Below are 21,931 nucleotides of genomic sequence, written 5' to 3' on the forward strand. Positions count from 1 at the left end.
CATGGGACCAGATCCCAAAAGTGCTCCCCATGGCCTCTGCACTTGCCCGTCTGCATGCTCCTCTTAGGGTTTTGAGTATGGAGGCAACCTAAGGAGTGAGCCACATTCCTGTCGCATGTACTGCAAAGGGGATCAGGGAACTCTCCCATTTCAATAACAGATGGAAATATCACTCTTCTGATTGTTTCGCTTCATGGGAGAGTATTTTGTGGTTTGTTCTTGGGTTTCCAGCTTGGGACAGCCCTTCAACATTAGTGGGAGCAAGATAGGGCAATGATAGGAAATGGGTATAAAGGAGTGAGTGGGATGAGCCAAGACTGGGGAAAGAATGAGAAGTAGGAGAAAGACTGGAAGTTCTTTTACTTAACTACAAAGAGCCAGTGGTGGAGAGAATTTGTGTTTAGGAAAGATCTTTCCTGGTGTTAAAATAATGAATCAGGATACACAGAGCTCTGGAAAGAACTTCCCTTGACTTTCATCATAGGAAGTGCCTGTGAGGTTTATTAGGGTGACTGAAAATGACTATGCTCATTTGTGTAGGTAACTTGTACTTTCAGCTTTAGGTGTATGCTGTTTTTGCTGTGTAACTGTTTATTTCCAGATTTCTGGGACTATGAGATCTTTCAGATAATAAAACATTCCTATACCTAAACAGTATTTGAGTTTTATTTAGCTAATTCTGTTTATAGTTTTCCTGCCTGCCTACCCTTTCACAGCCTGAGGTTCTACCTTCCAAGATATCATCCACATCCTGCTTAGTCCTTTTCCTAGACCTATGCTCCCTCCTCAATACTTCATGAAAAGCCATCCCTTTTCATTTTAAGCTTATCATACGAATTTGTCTTGCTTCTTTCAGCCTGTCTGACTTCCTTCCTTCTTTCTTTCCCTCTAGTTAACTCTCATGTATCAAGAACTAACCAAGTGCTTGGCACTCTTCTAAGTATTGTGAAACAGTGTTGAGCAAAGAACCTCTTTTCCCCCTCTGTCTCTTAGAGCTTGTTTACTGAGAGGGAGGCAGAAAACTGACAAGCAAAGAAAGACTGGGCACGGTGGCTCATGCCTGTAATCCCAGCACTTTGGGAGGATGAGGTGGGTGGATCACCTGAGGTCAGGAGTTCAAGACCAGCCTGACCAACATGGTGAAACTCTGTCTCTACTAAAGATAGGAAATTAGCTAGTCATGGTGTTGTACGCCTGTAATCCCAGCTACTTGGGAGGCTAAGGCAGAAGAATTGCTTGAACCCGAGAGGCAGAAGTTGCAGTGAGCCAAGATCATGCCATTGCACTCCAACATGGGCAACAAGAGTGAAACTCCATCTCAACAAAACAAAACAACAAAACAAAACAAAACACAAAGAGCAAAGAAAGAAAGAGACAAGCAAATATCAGGTAATAATGGGTATTATGATAAGAATAGAATCAAATTATGTAATGATAACTTTGGGGATTACTTTAGTTTGGAAGGCATCGAAGGTTGCCTGAAGATGTATTTAATTTGAGATTGAATGGCAATAATGTATGACAGAAGTTACGGGTCATGCATTGAAGAAACATGCTGTGTCTATATATCATGCTTGGGGCACGCATTCAGGTTTCTAATGCTAGACAGTCACTGCACAGCGCTGTGTATACCCCAGCTCCCTTGGCATGAGCACAGGACGACATATTACCCTTGGTCCTAACAGCAAATCCTATTTCATCTCCCATCATCCTAGGACTTCCCTTCACCTCAATTCTTTTTTTTTTTTTTTTTTTTAAATAAATGCAGTATCTGAACCCATTGTTAGTCTGTGTCTAGTTAATTCTTGTTTTGTTGAAACTCAGCCGTGTGTCCTTGATGATCCCAGGCCAGGGCTGCTGCAGGTTCTTCCAACTTCTCTGTGGCATATGGTGAGGAGTGAGGAGTCTGGTTTTGGACCAAGTTCCTGATGCTCCCTGAAGACCTTTTTTCAGGTTGGGGCTTCTGTGCTGCTTTCTCTGAGAGCCTGTCTCCCTTTGTGATATGCTCTAAATTAGAGTGTGCAGTAATGATTAGGGGCAGGTTTGTAATCCTTGAGTAAATCTGGGGATTAATAATAGATATGATTTTTGTATGGAGGAATATTAAGTCATCACAGTTATAAGATGACCCAGTTGTGTGTTTTTCAAATTGTTTAATGTAGAAATTATAATGAAAATGATAGTTCTACTTAATTTAAAAGCTCTAATCGTATATTGTGAATAAAATTAAAATAGATTGGAAAACTTTTGATTTTATAAAAGATACTACGTTAATATTTCTTATATACTCAGAATCCTTAAAGGGATAAACACGGGGAACGTAACAGATAAAAAGATTATAGTATGTAAACCGTGGAAGAGGAAATTCAAGTTGTCAGTAAGCCCGAACTTATTGCACTCAGGGAAATGCAAATTAACATAACAAATATTGCTTGTGGCATAACAGTCCGGCAAAATTCAACCGAAATAAACTTTACTACTTGCAGAAATGGTCATAAAAATATGCCCTGGTATTTGTTTTGTTATTTTAATTTTAGAACTGTTTGAGAAAGCTGTTGGCAATACATATCAAATTAAATGTGTACATATATTGTGACTCAAAAACCTCTGAACATTTATCACATAGAGACTTTGTACATAAGGGTACTTTAAAAAGTATATCAATGGCTTCATGATTTAATAATCGCAAAAGAATACAAACGACTTGAATTCCTGTAAGCAGGTAATGCTAGAGTAAATTATGATATAACCAAGATACTGAAAGGAAAGGTACAGATATATAGGGACTGAGTTAGAGTTCTAAGAAGTATGTTGAGTGCAAAAAGGAGAAAGAATGGTTTATAATTGAAGGCCATTTTGTACAGCACTTTAAAAGAATTTGTGTACAAACACAAATATATGGTCTCTTGCATCTACCTATATTTGCCTATTATAATAGGAATATAGGGAAATTTATTTAACATTTGCTTTTTGATATTGATGATAGCAGTGTATAAAATATTAAGCATAAAGGAATAGGAATAAATAACTACGTATAAGTTAATATATGCATAAAATTTTCATAAATATATAATCACCAAGTAAAAATGGCAGTTATCTCATTGTTTTGGTCCATCTAGAGACTTTTACTTTCTTACATATACTTACATATACTTACTATTTTAATTTTATAAAAAATGCAAAATAACCTTGTAATGGTAAAGAGCAGTAGGAAAAAGTTTTGGAGATATGTCATCTATTGAATTTCACTTTTAAAATTACATATCTACTACTATATAGTGTATACATATATAGAGAGATAAGGTTTGGTTATACATACAATATATGATTTTATATAGAATATATTGCATAATATTTGACAGATGTTACAAAATGGAATGATTTGTAGATATTAGAAAGATCTCAGTTTAATTTTAATATAACATGCCCTATAATATATAATGCTGTTCATTTTAATGAACAAATTTGGTGTTAGATCTGAGTATATTTTATATACTCACATATGATAGTTTCTGCTTGAATTTTAGATCCCTCCTAAAGTGATACTATTAAAAACCTACAATTTGAAGCATTATAATATTATCAAAATCCAATAACTTCAGAAAAATAAAGCCTCAAAACTGTTGTAGGCCCCACAGGGCTCCCCTACACCCTGAGCCTTCATGTCCTCTGAACACTCAGGCCACCGGTTGCAGGTTGTCTGCTTCCCCAGTAACTGCAGACCAGTTTCAGCTTGGGCAAACCAGCACACTTCTCTGCCACCCAGAGGGCTGCTTCTCCAGTGAGTTCTGAATATCAGCTTCAGGGAGGAGGGCTCTTTCCATGGTTGTCTTTCCTTGGATATTCTCCCTCGACCCTAGGGTTTCACAGAACTTCCTTATAACTACTCATTTATCAAACTTTAGAAATTCTTTGTATCACACTTTTCCTGTTTAATCCACTGTGTGATTTTGATCTCTTGAGGGGACCCTAACTGATACATATGTTTAATCTTTTCTCTTTAGCAAGCCAGTCATTGCCTTAAGTCTGTCTGGTGGGTCTCTGCCTCTGTGGAGGGACACAGTGGGCTCTCAATAAGTAACCATCTCCTAGAAGACCCTTCAATTTGTGTTGGTTTTGTTGGGAGGCCTTACAAGGGTGACTGCAGGGCTTATTTTCTACGGGGTATAATCAGATAGTACCTGATTTTTAAGTCTTCCTTCCTTCTTTGTCTCTTTTAAATACTTCTTTCTTTCACTTTTCCTTCAGAATATGTGTTTTTTTCTTAGGTTTTTTTATGCTAACCTCTCACCATATTATGACAACTCTGTGCCTCATGGGAGATAATGAGTTTACCCAAGACAAGGGCATTGACTTGCCTTTCCGAGGTTGAAGACCACTCTCTCAGGAATTTCCTCTGCCTTTCTTCATTCATCTGATGAGGATCTCTTAGCATGTTTTGGGAAGTAGACTGGTTGCTCTTATCAGGCAGACTTTCCAATAAAAGAAGAAATAGATGTTCAATGCTGTTCCAGGTTACAGAGATCCTTCCAATGAGGGTATGACCCAAAAAGGCATACTTTTTATGAACAAGAAGAACTTTAAAGCAAGGGAAATCTTTAAAATGTAAGAATTCCCTATGATTCTGGGTATTCCAAGTGTTCATCACCCCTCTTTGAGGCCTCGGTTGGGTCCAGCACTTGGTTGTGCTGTAAATGTGGATTGTTTTCCTCCCTTGCTATCTTTACTTAGCAGCTTGGATCCATTATGACAAAGGACCAGTAGATTGATGTAACTTGGTGCAGTGCTGGGCCCTACTCAACAACTGCAGAGAGGTCTGGATGATCATATTCGCCATGCACTCACCATTCCTTTCCTTCAGACTGACCATTTCCTTTCCGTTGCATTGTCCAAACATACCACGTTGTTGATTCCTCAGCTCCTTAAGACCCTGTTCAAATATCACCTATTCAGTAATGCCTTTTTTAGTCACCTTATATAAAATTGCTCCCCATTTTCCATCGCTAAACTGACTCTCCTTTCTTCTTCCTGCTTTCTTTTTTTTTATTAGGCCTTATCACCTCACACATAATACATGGTATTTTCTCTTTCTTTACTTTTTTAGTGTATGAATCCCTGCAAAACCATGTATGAAATAAAATTCTTGTGTGCTTTGTTCACTGTTATTTTTCTAACATCTAGCATTGTGTCTGGCACACAATAATGCTCAATGAATGTTTTTTGAATGAAAAAATTGATTAAATGGATGCATGAATTAACAAATGTTAGTTTATTCTGTATACTTACTCCTTGATTTTGAATTTTTACACAATGGTTGCTAAATCCAGTAAGGTCATATTTGGTTCTTTAGATCATTCAGTGTTGGACTCACTCTGCACCAGCGTCAGATGACCTAATTACATGTCCAGGAGGGAGGCCATGACTTGAAGAATGCACAGGCTGAGTTACACAGGATGGTCTTTGGATCAGGCTGCTCTACCCTGATCATTCCCCTTGGGGGAGACAGAGGGCTAAGCACTCTGTAAGTGTATGACTCCTAGACTCTATGAAAAGAGCACCCCAGATTTCAGGAAGGCTGGTTATGAGGCATCTCCAACCTGTCAGAGGAGCTGGTAATTATGGAGACACTATACCTTACATGTAAGAGGAAGCCTGGAAGAGAAGTTGCCTGGAGCATATTTAATATAAGAGACTCGATTTGAAACCTGTTTAGTCAGAACCAATGATTTGAATTTTATAACCTTTCCAAAGGGCCCCTGGCTGTGCTGTTGATTCTCCAGTGGTTTGTGTCCCAACGTTTCCTGGCATTACCTAACCTGGACTCTGGTTGACAGCTCCTGATTGGTGCCTTCTGCATATATATTGTCAGGATGTGGAATCCTGAAGTCAGTGCCTTGCCTTCTCTTAGGCTTTGAAGCATTTTTGTCTGTGCTCCCTGATCTTCAGGTCACCACTATGAAGTTCTTAGCAGTCCTGGTACTCTTGGGAGTTTCCACCTTTCTGGTCTCTGCCCGTAAGTAAAGATACTTATCTGAACATAAGTTTTGTGGGAATACACATAAAATATCTCCTCTAAAGATGTGGTTGCTTAGAATGTGCTTTTTTACCTCTCCTCCCCTAACTTGTTCTATTACCATTTTGACTGACCGTTCAAGATGGAGAGGACTATCCTTAGGCTCTTCTTAATTGAGTCCGATCTTAATTCAATAATACCTTGGAACCCAAGTTTATTGTTACTGTTAGTAAAATATGTTTAATAAATCAGAGATTTATTTCAGGAAAGGAAAAATGACCACATATTAGGTTTTTATTTGTTTTCTTATCTTATCTGTGCACTGGTTCTGCCTCAACTGGTACACCAAGGACTGAGGGTCTTCCATTGTAAAGTCTGAAATATTATCCATATTCTCTCTTACCTCCATCCTCCAAACTGGTATTCAGTTAACATCTTATTTTTCCTTCTTCTCTTTCAGAGAGTCCAACAACATCTGCTCCAGCTGACACGTATCCAGCTAGTAAGTCTGCACCTGAATGTCATCTCTTTCCCGCAATGACCATTTTTCACTTCCAGCCTCATGTCAAACAGCCAGTTTCCATGTGGACAGTCTCAGTTGTAAGGAATCCTAAGCAAAAGCCTGTGAAAGCTATATTCCTGATTTTAAAATTCACCACAAACATAGTGAATCTGCTTACTTCTTATACATTCTTAGAACATCTGAAATCTAGGCCATAGACTTATACAAATGTGGACTTATTATTCATTGTTTTTCAGCAGAAGGCACAAGAGCATGAGGTCTGATGTTGTAGCCTGAGAATTTTTGAGAGATGCCTTTAATAAATGGAAGGACTGAATATATAGCCAGTGTCAAAAAGAGGCCAGTTGGTCTCAGAATGAAGGAAGATACTGTAATTTTGAAGTGATATAAAAATAAGTCCATTTGGATCACAAGTGAGGGTGGTGTGTGGGATGTGGAGTGCAGGGCTCAGGTAGAAGAAGAGGTCTAAGCTTTACTCTTTGAAATGGTGTATATTCCTTATTCCCAGGCTGATGTTTGTTTCCCTTCTCTAACCTGAAAATGAAAGCAGTGGACCAAAGTCTTTAGTCATTCTTGGCTTCTCCCAAAGTGTTCTTCACATTCTGTACTGTGTGTGTGTTGTGCCCATGCATAAGTTAAGGGGGTCTGTCTTTATCCTTCATATCTTGGTCACAAGGGCATTAGCTTTAGTCAGACTTCACATATATTTTTCCTGCCATGTGAAGCCCCATTTAAAAAATATTCTCTCTTAAATAAGGCCTGAGACAGCATGGATAGAGTGTGGGTTTGGAGGTGGAGCTACTTATTTGCTGAGGTGGGTTTAACTCACAAATGTGGGGTCTGACTCTTGATTCTTATCAATAGCTCTGGTGTAAGGTCTAGAGAGAGAGATAATTTTCATAACTCTTACCCAGTCCCTTTTTACACATAGTAATTGATGGGGCATTTTTATTACTATCAGAAGTGTACTAATTTCTCCTGTTATATCTAATGTGGCTCTCACAATTACTTCTCTAATAAACAGAGTCCAAGTTGTCACAAAGGGTGAGATAAATATGGCTCTTTTCATTCTAGAACCTGATAGAAGATATCTTACTGCACTCTAAGACAGGAGATATAACTCCAAGATGAGATACATCTTCTTAGTCTGCCTCCTCCTTCCCTCTAGAGTTCATCCCTTTACTCACACTCATTCATGCTGCATTGGAATGTATGCTGTCTTAGGTTATTCTGTGGGAAGGCATCAGAATGTCAGGCTACTAGAGATTTCCTTATTGCTTCTGAGCAGTAGTCCCTGTGAATAGGAACACTCATGGTCTTGCTCTTTTGTGCTCATACCTGGGACAAAGTACTTGCTTGTCTCTTTAATTGGTGTCACTGCCCTTGGAGGGAAATCCCAAATTCTTTCTGTCCCAGCAAAGACAGGACAGGGAAAGGTGAAGCCTAAGGAAAGAGGGCAGGTAGGCTAAAGATAAGACAGAACTGATGACAGATTTGCAGAGATGAATTCAGGAGGAGGAATGTATGTTCACCCCTGCGTGGGATAAATTTTGTTCCAGAAGGAGTCAGTCTCACCTAGAGCTTTTCCTTCTAATTTCAGCTGGCCCTGATGGTGATGAAGCCCCTGAAGCTGAAACCACTGCTGCTGCAACCACTACAACCACCACTGCTGCAACCACTACAACCACCGCTGCTACAACCACTACAACCACCGCTGCTCCTACCACTGCAACCACCGCTGCTTCTACCACTGCTCGTAAAGGCATTCGAGGTAGCAAGACTCCTCCATCTGTGTGCTTCCTTTATGTGGCTCCTTGATTCCTTGGGTTCTCTATTCTCACAGAGACCCTATTTTTGAGGTCAGGGAGACCTGTCTTTACATTGTTCTCTAATTCCTTGTAGTTTTCTAAGTCAAGTCAACAGACAAATACCAGAGGAGTCAAGAGGTTACCTGACTTCTAGGTTACCAATATTACCTGAACAGATCTTGAAATATTGTCATTTATTAAGGAAAACTCTTCCTTAGTAGAAACATCATTGGAAAGACCAAAATAAGTTTCTCCAAGAAGCTAGGTAACTGCTTATTTACCTATTTTTTAAATCAGGTAGGGTGTGTGTGTGTGTGTGTGTGTGTGTGTGTGTGTGTGTGTGTCTAAATCAGGCAATTTAAAAATCAGGTAATCTAGTAAAATCTTTGTTTCCTTTAGAGAATTTTCCCAAAATAGAAAATAACAAGGAGTGATTTTACAATCTTTCTTGAGGCAGATTATTTTGAGTGCTATTCAGGGTATTTCTAGGGTTTTGGACATTCATTGAGGATCAGTGTATATTCCTCCTATTCTGGGTTCACTTTTTCTTGAACTTTAACTTTCACGTAGTATTGATTACAACATTTGTTCAATCTGAACATATGCCAGGAACTGTGTCATAAAATTTACATATATATTATAATTTAAATATCACAGTCATTCTATGAAATAAACATTTTAAAGATGAGGAAATGGAAGCCTTGCAATGAGAAACTTTCCTTTGATTACACAGGCAGAAAGAAAAAGGAAATTGCATTCAAACAAACGGAGAGTTACAATGAGAAACTTTCCTTTGAGCACACGGGCAGAAAGAAAAAGGGTTCAAATTGCACGCATACAATCAAAGTCCCTAAGAAATCTTTAAATATTGCTTTATACTTTTTCATGTCTGGGTTAGTGCTTGGAACTCTGTCAATAATCTGTAGAGTAGACTATGAGTGAGAAAACGGCTTTTCTTTCTTATCAGAAGAAGGCTGGATCTCTGTGCCATATTATAGGAAAACTCATACGTATTGACTTTCTTCTAGTTCTCTCTAAAGTTCCAACCTACCTGGGCTTCTGTCTAGGGCTATATTTCCAAAATCTTTTGTTGTGCCCCAGTCCTTTAATTCCCCAAAGAAGACCACCAGAGTCCAGAGTCAAAGCCAAACAGCAGGGATCTTTAATACAAGTTCGAACCTGGACTCCCGACCAAAAACTGTTCGAGAGTCCCCGGCTGGGTCTGAGACAGCGTTATATAGCCAGCAGAAAACAGGCACAGAGTCACAGGGGATTTTATGCAATACAGGTTTGGGATTGGCTGACATTTGAACAAGGTGATTTGGCCGTTTATGATTGGTTCCCGCCTTCTGGGAGTTTCAGTTATTCTTTCAAACACTCATGACCTTTATCAGGGGACTCTCCAGGTGGTGTTTTTTCCAAAGTTGAGATATATGGAGGAATGTGTTTGTGTTTGTGCTGGGCTCAGGAAGTTGAGATATATGGAGGAATGTGTTTGTGTTGGGCCCAGGGCTGAGGAATGTGTGAGTGTGTTTGATCTCTTTCACTTTAAGGACAGGAATTGGTTGTTTATCTTCCCATAATTACAATCCCATGTTCCTTTCGAATCCCCTGAGTTTAGTTGACATTTGACACTTGTTAGTTCCCTCAGATTCTGAAGAATAAATCCACATTCTTCATCCTTTGTGGAAGCCTCTTGACAATATTTTTTTCTCTTGCAGATTTACCCAAATGGCTTCAGGATCTCCTGAATGGCAAAATTTTTCCCTGAGATGGAATCAGCTTGAGTCTTCTGCAATTGGTCACAACTATTCACGCTTCCTGTGATTTCATCCAACTACTTACCTTGCCTACTATATCTCCTTTATCTTAATCAGTTTATTTTCTTTCAAATAAAAAATAACTATGAGCAACATAAAAGTGGTATTTCTTAGGGACTATGGGGTGGTTGTCCAATGTTTAGACAATCCAAGTGACAGACACTTCAGATTTTACCTAATACTTCCTTGTGCTCCTACTAATAACTAGATTTCCTACTTGTTTCTTTTTTAAGTAAGACACTAGTTTTGTGCTTAATACTAAAGACTAGAGATTTCTCTAACATGGATAGACTAATCAATATTTACTAGATACAAATGTTCAGTTTGATTCCACCAAACTCTCCTATCAACTGACAGAATTTTTTTCTTATCTGTGATGACTTAGCACGTGTGGTAAGAAAGAGGAAAGGAACTCCTGACACCTGGGTACTGGTTTGACACAGCCAAGTTTCAGAGTTGTTAGAGGGTGACTGGATGCTCACAGTTAGGCAATGGTGTTTTCCTGTTGGACACAATCTCACAAAACACCAGCATCAGACAAGGCCATTCAGTGACTGATGAATTGAGAGTAAAAAGAAAAACCAATGCATATTTTTTTTTTAAGCACAGACAAAACCAGAGTTAGTGTGTAAACCTTAGAATACTAAACATTCCTCTCTCTCATTCAGTGATTGCTGCTTCACTATGAATTACAGGTTAAGCTTCACAGTAGTCTGCCCTCCTTTTAGATACTGTTTATCAAGAAACCTAATCTTAGCATTGTTCATATTTGCTGACAGCATCCAATCCAGAGGTTAGCCTCACTTCCCTGATCCCTCCCTCAAATCTCTTGACTGAAGCCCAAATCCTAAAATACAAAACACCCTGACAATAAGACACCTCTCTCAGTTCCCCATGGTGTGTGCTTTCTCCCATTCAAACAAGTAAGAAATCCAACTTTTTCAATCCAGATGTGCTCCTGGTGGTTATTGGCTAGAGGACTTTGACACCTGAATGCACAGTTGCACAATGTATTATATATGAATAAGACATGGTATATTGGTTTTTTTCACTGACTTGATTATGATCAGATTCATCACTGGAACCCTGGACATCTCACTTAGGACTCTAATTGTGTACCTTTGAAGGCTTTGTCTTCACTCCTGATTGATTGATCCATTGGTGGGATCCATTGGTGGGTCAGACTCTTGAAGCATTACTCTGAATGATGTTGATGATCAGCAAGGACAGGTTGTTATTAAGATTCTGTGTGTATTCTAGAAGCTGGGTTAGAGTTGCAGATGGAGGTTGCATTAGGATTCTGTGCTTTCTGTTTGTAAGAAGCTAGGTTAGAGTCCCAGGAAAGCAGAAATTATGTTAGAGGCTCAGGCTTCATTGTTTCAAATAACTGTGGGGCTGGAGGTCTTTCTTACTGCTTCTTTGTTTGGAGTAAGGATGATTCTTTTCCTGACTCCTGGCTCTGGCCCTGGCCATGGGCTGGAAAATTCTTCTTAGCTCATTTGTTTCAAGTGAGGATGCACTCCATGACTCCTGGGCTGAACACTTTTTTTTTTCCTGGTTCTTTGTGAGGTCTCTTTGTTTTCTCTATTTGATCCTGTCTCTCTCATGGGAACTTTTTAGTTGACTAAAATCCCCCTCTTAAACTCCTGCAGACTTTATGCTTCCCTGAATCTGCCTACCTCCTTTCAGTCGGCATGATTTTGCCAAGGATAATTTAGAACTTCATTGACCTCTTTGGGAAACTTACTATCTCCCCAAACTGGCTCCTCTAAGACTTCTCCTTTTCCATCAGTTCCTCTCTTCCTTCTTCTTACCACCTGGAATCTTCCCTTCAGCACCTTTGAATCCTTTGGTATGTCTCCCTTTAAACCCTACCATTTCTACTCCTCTATTCACTTCTGCTAGACTTTTTCCTCCACGCTTCAATCCCTCAGCTCCTTGTAATCACTTGAACTCTAAACCTTCTGCTACCACTGGGGGCTCCTAAGGGACTCAGTTTCCCCCAATAGCAACTACCTGAGGCTTAACAGATAAAAGGCTAATTGGAAACATACTGGATATTTTATTATCCATTTAGATGGGTATTGAAGCTATCCAAACAGGTGCTTGATGTCTCCTTAGTCACTGGACTAGAATGTAGTCCCAGCCTCCATTAAATTGTCCGTCAGAGCAATGAAAGTCTTAAAGGTGTTTTCAACAAATAATGGTAAGAACTTTAGCCCTCATGTCGAATGGGCAAATTTACCATGTCCCATTTTTGCTAGAAACACAATTAGGTTAAACATGTGAAGTGGTATAAAGATGAGATTCAACTGTTTTATATAAAGCAGTGTTTTATATTATTGACTTATAACCAATCTTTAAAATGAAAGCTATAAAATATCTGTTTGCATCAGTGAGCAACTGATGTATGTTATGTATATGTGACATTTTTCTATTGCTGGATTACCAAATCAATTTACAAATTCTCTTAAAGAACTTGTATTCAAATTGGCTTAGAGATTGGTCAGTGCTTATATATATATTAAATAATCCCCAAACTCCCAGATATATAAGAACTAACCCAAATATCTTTCAAATTCAGGTGACTTAGGTGCATTTTGGTAAATAAGATTATTTTAATATTGTTGGTTCAATAAAAACAGCTACATTTTCTGATTGATTAGCATTAAGTATATGATCATACATTTTTATTCTTGAGCTTACTAGCCTAACTAATATTATAGATACTGGATGTTTAAGATTATAACGTTTACAAATTCAATCTAAGGACAAATGTACAAGCAAAGATGCAGTAAAAATGAAATATGATTATCTCTTCATGTGTGCAAGGGATTGGCTCCAAGACACTTCCCATCCGCTCGCCACCTGCGAATACTGTATTTTCCATCTGACTTTGGTTGAAAAACATCTGTGTGTAAGTGGACTTTCACAGTTCAAACCTGTGTTGTTCCAAGGCCAATTGTGCTTGATATCTATTACTTAATATATTAAGCACAGTAGTAAAGAGAAAACAAATCCCATGTCCTTAGCTTTTTAGATTTTTGCTTTTGTAATGCATGCCTAACATGTACGTGTTGTAAAAATAATTTAACAGGTACTAATTTGTGAATGATGACTAGTTTTATTTGATGTTACAGTATGTCTGCCTAAAAAGAGTTTCAAAACTTAAATGACTAGCAACCTAAGAGCTATGCTAAGTTAGGTAATATATATTCATTAATAATTTCTTTTCTTTTCTTTTTTTTTTTTTTGAGACGAGTCTTGCTCTGTCGCCCAGGCTGGAGTGCAGTGGCGCAAACTCGGCTCACTGCAAGCTCCGTTTCCCAGGTTCACGCCATTCTCCTGCCTCAGCCTCTCGAGTAGCTGGGACCACAGACGCCCGCCACCACGCCAGGCTAATTGTTTTTTCTTTTTTTTTGTATGTTTTAGTAGAGACGGGGTTTCACAGTGTTAGCCAGGATAGTATTGATTTCCTGACCTCATGATTCACCCACCTCGGCTTCCCAGAATAATTTCCTCTTTAGACTAGAAATGTATTACAATTTATTTAAACTTTTTGTGTGTATAGATGTAAATAGTTGCCAATATTTTCCGTTATAAACAGTGATATGATGAATATTCCTGTATAAGAGTGATTTTACACATGAACAAACATTGCTGTAGGATAAATTCCAAGGAATAGAATTGCTGAAGCATAGATAGATTTTAAATAATCGTATGTGCTGTCAAATTACTCGCCACAAGGATTACATTAGGATAGACCTGAAGAAATTGCTGTTCTATTTCTTTTTTTTTTTTTTTTTTGAGATGGAGTCTCGCTCTGTCGCCCAGGCTGGAGTGCAGTGGCCGGATCTCAGCTCACTGCAAGCTCCGCCTCCTGGGTTTACTCCATTCTCCTGCCTCAGCCTCCCGAGTAGCTGGGACTACAGGCGCCCGCCACCTCGCCCGGCTAGTTTTTTTTTTTTTTTTTTTTTTTTAGTAAAAACGGGGTTTCACTGTGTTAGCCAGGATGGTCTCCATCTCCTGACCTAGTGATCCGCCCGTCTCGGCCTCCCAAAGTGCTGGGATTACAGGCTCGAGCCACTGCGCCCGGCCGCTGTTCTATTTCTTAATGCATTGTAATAGCATAACTTTATGGGGCACAATTTGATGTTTTGATACATACATGCTGTCTAATGATCAAATCAGGACAATTTGTGCATTCGTCACCTCATGCCTTTATTTTTTCTCCCAGGTGATAACATTGAAAAGCCTCTCTTCCTGCTGTTTTGCAATATACAATACCTAACCATCAACCATAGTTACTCTTCTGAGCAACAGAACACCAGAACTTATTCTTATCTAATTGCAACTTTTTTGTAGTCATTTACCAATCTCTTCCCTCCCTGTACTTTCCCCTCATCTCCTCAGTGTCTAGTAACCACTGTTCTAGTAACTTCTATGAAATCAACTTAAGAAAATTAGATTCCACAGATGACTGAGCTCATGTGGTATTTGTCTTCCTGTGTCTGGCTTATTTCACTTAACATAATGTCATCCATGTTCATTAATGTTGTTGCAGATGACAGGATTTCATTCTTTTTCATGGATAAATAGTATTCCATTGTGTATATATACCACAAATTTTAAAATCCATCCATCTATTGTTGGTCACTTAGGTTGATTCCATACCTTGGCTACTGTGAATACTACTACAATAAACATGGGAGTTCACGTATTTCTTTGACATACTGACTTCATTTCCTTTGGCTACATACTCAGTAGTGAGATTGCTAGATTATATGGTAGTTCTATTTTTAACTTTTTGAGGAAACTCCACACTGTTTTTTCCACAATGGTTGTACTAATTTACAATCTCACCAACAGCATACAAGTGTCCCCTTTTCTTCATATTCTTGCCAACACTTGTTTTCTTTTCTCTTTTTGATATTAGCCATTGTAGTTGGAGTGAGATAATATCTTGTGATTTTGATTTGCATTTCCCTGATGATTAGTGATGTTGAGCATTTAAAAAACATATTTGTTGGCCATTTTTGAGGTGTAGGCAACAGTGGATGTAGTATGTGGAAACACTGAACTCATTGTGCTAGTGTCTGTCAGAGCTAAAGGAATCCAGAGAATTCTGCATGCTGTATCCAAGTTGGTGGATGAAGCTCAGACCACGGAATACCTTTTCTTAGGCAGTAGAAAGATTTAGTTAGACATTTTTCAGTTCAAACAAATTCCACTGAGGTATTGTATGGTGGAGCTTTTATGGTGGAGAAAAGTAGAAAGAAGAAGAAGAAGAAGAAGAAGAAAAAAAAAACTTACTAGGCTCTTTAGTTCTGTCTCCATTTGATCCAGACATAATACTCCCAAGGAGTATTATGTGATCATACAAGTTTATGTGATCATACAAGAAGTCAAGGAGACCCTCCTAAAAAGTAAGGGATTGACCATAGCCTGAGTCCCCATTTCAAGTTGTCTATAATTTTAGTGGTAAGTTGAGGAAATGGTAGGCAATCAGATCATGGCAGGACAAAGTTTGGACATTCACCAGAAAACATGGTAGTGTCTGGTATGACATGAGAATAGGAGTGGTCTTTAGGGAGAATATTTTAAGGCATGTGCACCATGAACTTCCAGACAGTGTCCTCTCTAGAATTAGATACAAGTTATTCACACACCTATGGCCAACTGATTTTCAACAAAGGTGCCAAGAATAGCACCTTGGGAAAAAGACAGTCTCTTCAATAAATGATACTGGGAAAATTGTATGGCCACATGTAGATGAATGAGACTAGACCCCTACTTACCACATTCTTATTTCCCATTTTCTACTGGAAATAAAATATAGATATTTGCAAATTTTATAAGATCTAGTTTTCAGAGACTTCATGGTTAAACAGCATTTATTAAGAAGCTGTTTTCTCTATAGCCCTGAATTTAATGAACAGAAGAAAAGTCCCCTTAAACTTCTTGGAAGTAATTTTCTTCAAGTATCATAAAGGAGTAAGAATTATTGTTTGTTCCAATAAGCAGGTGAAAGAATGAAATAAATTTGAGTGTAACCTTCTTGTTATCAAATTGCTATGTTCAGATTGTATCTTAGAAATGCTAGAAAGACGCAGATTGTCAAAGACTAGGGATAAGAAAATATTGACTTGTGAGAATAGATACCTTCTTTTTTTTTCTGACTTTTATTTTAGGTTTGAGGATACATGTGCAGGTTTGTTACATGGGTAAATTGTGTGTTGCAGGTGTTTGGTGTACAGATCATTTTGTCACCTAGGTAATGAGCCTAGTACCCGATAGGTAGTTTTTCTTTCTTTTTGTTTCAATCAATTATTTGCATGCTTTATTACTTGGTTCAATTATTTACATTATTATACCAATAATAGGGGTTTTCTGGGAATTTACCAAATATCAAACAAGCAGAGAAACAAACAAAAACAATCTTTAAAGAAAAGTATTTCCTCTGTGGATGAAAACAATCAAGTATTCAAATTAATTTGGTCTCTAACTAATGAAAACCTTTCTGGAAGAGTCCTATCATTTTCTTTGTGGCACCAAATTTATTCATAATTTAAGGTTCTGACTTGTTGCTAATAAAAGATGCCAAAAATGATCTGAAGCACTGCTAAAATTAACCTTGAATTTTGATTGAAAGAAGAAAATCCAATAAATTGCATTTATCTCATTCCATTTAAACCTTGTCATGATGCTTTTAGACCTTACTGCTTTAATTTGAGGATGTATTCGTAGGATTTTCCACTTAGTTCTTGATATTTTAGGGGGAAGACTTACATGATAATTGTGATAAAACTTCTTATTTTATTCTTTGAATGGATCTCCAACAATAAGGAAGGCAGCTAGCGTGCTGTATTAATCTGTTCTCACACTGCTAGTAAAGACATACCCAAGGCTGGGTAGTTTATAAAAGAAAGAGGTTTAATTGACTCACAGTTCCACATGGCTGGGGAAGCCTCATAAAGAGAGTTCTATTTGTGAGATTTGTCTGTAGGATCGATTCCCTGAGATGATCTCAGGTTGCAAAACACACTAGTCTATACCCAACCCAACGTGTGTAGGCTGGAATGTGGTGATTGTGATGGAAAAAACAGTGGGTTTAGGGATGCAGGGAGGGGAGCATTGGGCCCTAAACTCAAGATGTCTCTCCTCACTTGATATGGTTTGGCTGTGTTCCCATCCAAATCCCACCTTGAATTATAATAATTCCCATGTAGCAAGGGCAGAGCCAGGTGAAGATGATTGAATTACAGGAGCAGTTTCACCCACACTGTTCTCATGGTAGTGAATAAGTCTTATGAGATCTGATGGTTATAAAAATGGGAGTTCCCCTGCACAAGCTCTTTTGCCTGCCACCGTGTAAGATGTGACTTTGCTCCTCCTTTGCCTTCTTTTTTATTTTATTTTATTATCGAGAAGAAGTCTTGCTCTGTCACCCAGGCTGGAGTGCAGTGGCACAATCTTGGCTCACTGCAACCACTGCCCTTGGGGTTCAAGCGGTTCTCCTGCCTCAGCCTCCTGAGTAGCTGGGATTACAGGCGTGCACCACCACACCCAGCTAATTTTTGTATTTTTAGTAGAGATGGGATTTTGCCATGTTGGCTAGGCTGGTTTCGAACTCCTGACCTCAAGTGATCCACTCTCCTCACCCTCCCAAAGGGCTGAGATTACAGGTGTGAGCCACCACGCCTGGACTCCTTTGCCTTCTGTTAGCTAGTTTTTTGATTCTCATCCTCACCCTCAACCCTCAAGTAGGCCTCAGTGTCTATTGTTCCATTCTTTGTGTCCATGTGTACTAAATGTTTAGCTTCCATTTATAACTGAAGACATGTGGTATTTAGTTTTCTGTTCTTGTATTAATCCATTTAAGATAACGACTGCCAGCTCCATCCATGTTGCTGCAAAGGATATGATTTTATTTTATTTATTTAGGGCTACATGGTATTCCATGGTATATATGTACCACATTTTCTTAATCCAGTCCACAGTTGATAGGCATCTAGGTTGATTCCATGTCTTTGCTATTGTTGACAGTGCTGGGATGAACATACACATGCATGTGTCTTCATGGAAAAACAGTTTATATGCATCTGGGTATATATGCAGTAATGGGATTGCTGAGTTGGGTGGTAGTTCTGTTTTAAGTTCTTTGAGAAATTGCCCAACTGCTTTCCACAGTGGCTGAATTAATTTACACTCCTGCCGACATTGTATAAGTGTTCTCTTTTATCTGCAACCTTACCAGCATCTGTTATTTTCTGACTTTTAATAATAGCCATTTTGACTGGTGTGAGATGGTATCTCATGCAGACGGTTTTGATCTGCATTTCTCTAATGATTAGTGATGCTGAGCGTATTTTCGTAAGTTTGTTGGCTGTGTGTATGTCTTCTAAGAAATGTCTGCTCATGTTCTTTATCCGTTTTTTAAATGGAGTTGTTTGTTTTCTGCTTGTTGATTTGTTCAAGTTCCTTATAGATTTTGGATATTGGATCTTTGTCACATGCATAGTTTGCAAATATCTTCTCCCAATCTGCAGGTTGTCTGTTTACTTGGTTGATAGTTTCTTTTGCTGTGAATAGATGCTCTTTTGTTTAATTAGGTCTCACTGGTTATTTTTTTGTTTTTGTTGCAATTGCTTTTGGAGTCTTCATAAGGAAATCTTTGCCAGGGCTGATGTCCAGAATGGTATTTCCTAGGTTTTATTCTAGGGTTTTTATAGTTTTAGGTTTTTACATTTAAGTTTTAATTCATCTTGAGTTGATTTTTGTATATGGTGAAAGGAAAGGGTCCTGTTTCAATCTTCTGCATATGGCTAGCCTGTTATCTCAGCACCATTTATTGAATAGGGAATCCCTTCTCCATTGCTTGCTTTGTTGGCTTTGTCAAAGATCAGATGGTCGGAGGTGGGTGGCATTATTTCTGGCTTCTCTACCCTGCTCCATAGGTCTATGTGTCTCTTTTTTGTATTACTGCTCTGCCATTTGGTTACTGTAGCCTCTTAGTATAGTTTAAAGTCAGGTAGTGTGACACATCCAGCTTTGTTCTTTTTGGTTATGATTTCTTTGGCTATTTGGGCTCCTTTTTGGATTTCATATTAATGTTAGAAAAGCTTTTTTATAATTCTATGAAAAATGTTATTAGTTCAATAAAAACAGCATTGAATCTGTAAATTGCTTTGGGTAGTATGGCCATTTTGCCAATGTTGATTCCTCCAATTGATGAGTATGGAATGTTTTTCTATTTGTTTGTGTTACCTCTGTTTTCTTTCAGCCGTGTTTTGTAGTTCTCATTGTGGAGATCTTCACTTCCCTGGCTACCTGTGTTCCTGGGTATTTTTGTTCAACATTCCTTTTGTGGCTATTATGAATGGAATTGTGTTCTTGACTTGGGTCTCAGCTTGGATGTTGTTAGTGTATAGAAATGCTACTAGCTTTTAAAAATTGATTTTGTATCCTGAAATTTTGGTAGAGTTGTTTTTCAGATCTAGGAGCCTTTGGGAAGAGACGCTTGTATTTTCTAGGTATAGAATCATATCATCTGCAAAGAGAGATAGTTTGACTGCCTCTCCGACTATTTAGATGCCCTTTATTTATTTATTTATTTTCATTTGCTTGATTGTTCTGGCTAGGACTTTCTAAAATCTTTCAAGTTGGGAAGATTCAAAGACTTACCAGATTTATGTCTTTTTTGGAGGTGGTGATAAGATGGTCCTCTAAAGAAGAAAAGAAGAAACTTAGAGTTTTATAGTATAACATATTCGGGAAACAGTGAGGGAAACATAAGGAGTATATCATCTCTTACCCAGTGAATAGTCCTTCACTGAAAAATAACTTGCATCAGTAGTTGTGGAGCAAGAGTAGGTTTACCTCAAACTACACTTTGGTTCTTAAAATGTTTAATATTACAGGCGTTCTACTCACATCAAGAAAATAATGACTACTTCCCTTCCTTACAAGGTACGTTGATATTGAGTACAATGGAATTTGTGTTACCCAATATGCACAGAGTCATATGGAGAAATAAAGTCTGAGGACTTAACATCAGATACTGACTGATGTATAGACTTTATTTCTCTCAATCTAATCTGCTCTAGCTCTGTAGACAAGCGTCTGACCTACACTTTCCTTCCTATGCCATCAGGAAGGATTCAAGTGCCCAGTTAAATTCAGTCCTCACAGAGGAGCATTATTTGGATGGCTAACAATCCTTCTCCATTTAGATTCAATATAAGAAGTCTAAACCTAGATCTAAATTGTAAATCTATCTTTGGCTTGAGGGTGGCCACAACACAAAGTATGTGGTTAGAGAGAATAATGAGACCTAAAACTGAAAACATAATTAACATCAGTCCACTCTCCTTTAATTAATTAGGTCTCCTTCAAATATACTTGATTAAAAATTTTAAAATTCTATTTTGGACCTATGGCTATTTACTAGGAGATTTGTCATGCCCATTGATATCAAGAATGGCAAGGACTTCATGATAGTGTGTGGCAGGACAGCTCTACTGCTGAGGAAGAGTATAGAAAGTGGGTTCCAGGCCCAGCTCACAGATTTGTTAACAGCAGAGAAATACAGGTACTAAGAAGAAACTTCAGTTCTCCTGTGCAATAGGATGGTTCAGCCCAATAAGAATTGTTTTCAGAGAAACAACCATTTAAAGAAACAACAACTCAACCTGAGAACTGAAGGCTAGAACACAGGTGTTTGGATTTGCAGTAAGCCCTCCTTTTTGTCATCTGCTGGTCAGACTTCAACTTTGGCGGCTAGTCACTACCAAGCTGTGACTCCTTCAACTAAAATATTTGTGTGACAGCAGTCATATTAAACCTTTTTTTTGAGGATATGACTTCTACTGGAGAAATTACATGAGCTTGATCTATCTTTTTTTTCCACTGAGTTCTTTCTCGTCACATGTCTTTAGTAAGCTTGATATATGAATTAAGCCCTATAACACCTTTAGCTTGCACCTTTCATGGCACCTATAAGTATTCTCATATTTTTACATTCTTAAAATAATTATTTTTTCTACACTTCACCTTTTCAATCTACCAAATCATTTATTCTTTTCTTTTATAATAAACCTTTCTCAGCGGTGAAGGAGTGTGGATGTGCTAAGTTGACAATATTCAGTCAATAATTATAATGAGGGTTGAAGAAGTCTTGGAAGTTTTATTATCCGGTGGGTAAAGTGAAAGTGAAAGTCAGTTCATCTTCCTCAACAATTTCTGTCCCAATAACCTTAATGGAGTTGACTTGAATCAGAGAATTTGTAGTCTCACAGTTTGTTGAACACTGAAACACTGATACAGAAACTCCTGAAAGCAGCAGGATAAATCTTTGAACAGAAGAGTGCTCATGTGAAGTTTGATCCAGCGTGCCACTCAACATCAGGCTGCTCAGGAAATTAAGCAGTGCCTTAATTTCCATTATGAGCCAAAAAGTAATCAGTCATTTGCGTATGAAGGACAATAAAAAATAATCAGGTTGTACTGTATATATCCTACATTTTCAAAATGTGGATTGCAACTTGGAGCCAGTATTTCCTTTGTCCTCTTTCCCCCATCTCTGTTATGGACATGATAGTCTGTGGGAAAGATACATACACATACAAACATACATTCACACATCCTGAGATAGATGTGCTTGGTTTTGGGAATTTTATCAGAATAAGAGAGGAAAACAGCAGATATTCTGTCTACATTTCGGCATTTTAAAGAGTGCTAAGAGTTTTTCTAATTCTAAAGCTCTGTC

General features: G+C 38.2%; 1 protein-coding gene across 1 annotated transcript in view; it reads left to right on the top strand.

Moving 5' to 3' along the window:
• The window catches only part of LOC108518740 (retinol dehydrogenase 16), a 40,052-nt gene extending 29,793 nt beyond the window's left edge, over nt 1–10,259 (top strand). The window contains exons 4-6 of the mRNA XM_017857359.1: nt 6,474–6,515; nt 8,137–8,307; nt 10,066–10,259. Coding sequence (XP_017712848.1) covers nt 6,474–6,475 — 2 coding nt within the window. The 3' untranslated portion in view covers nt 6,476–6,515; nt 8,137–8,307; nt 10,066–10,259. The remainder of the gene's footprint in view (nt 1–6,473; nt 6,516–8,136; nt 8,308–10,065) is intronic.
• The last annotated feature ends 11,672 nt before the right edge of the window (nt 10,260–21,931 follow it).

This window comes from Rhinopithecus bieti, unplaced genomic scaffold (assembly GCF_001698545.2).
Source record: "Rhinopithecus bieti isolate Rb0 unplaced genomic scaffold, ASM169854v2 scaffold_45897, whole genome shotgun sequence".
Classification (NCBI taxonomy): Eukaryota; Metazoa; Chordata; class Mammalia; order Primates; family Cercopithecidae; genus Rhinopithecus; species Rhinopithecus bieti.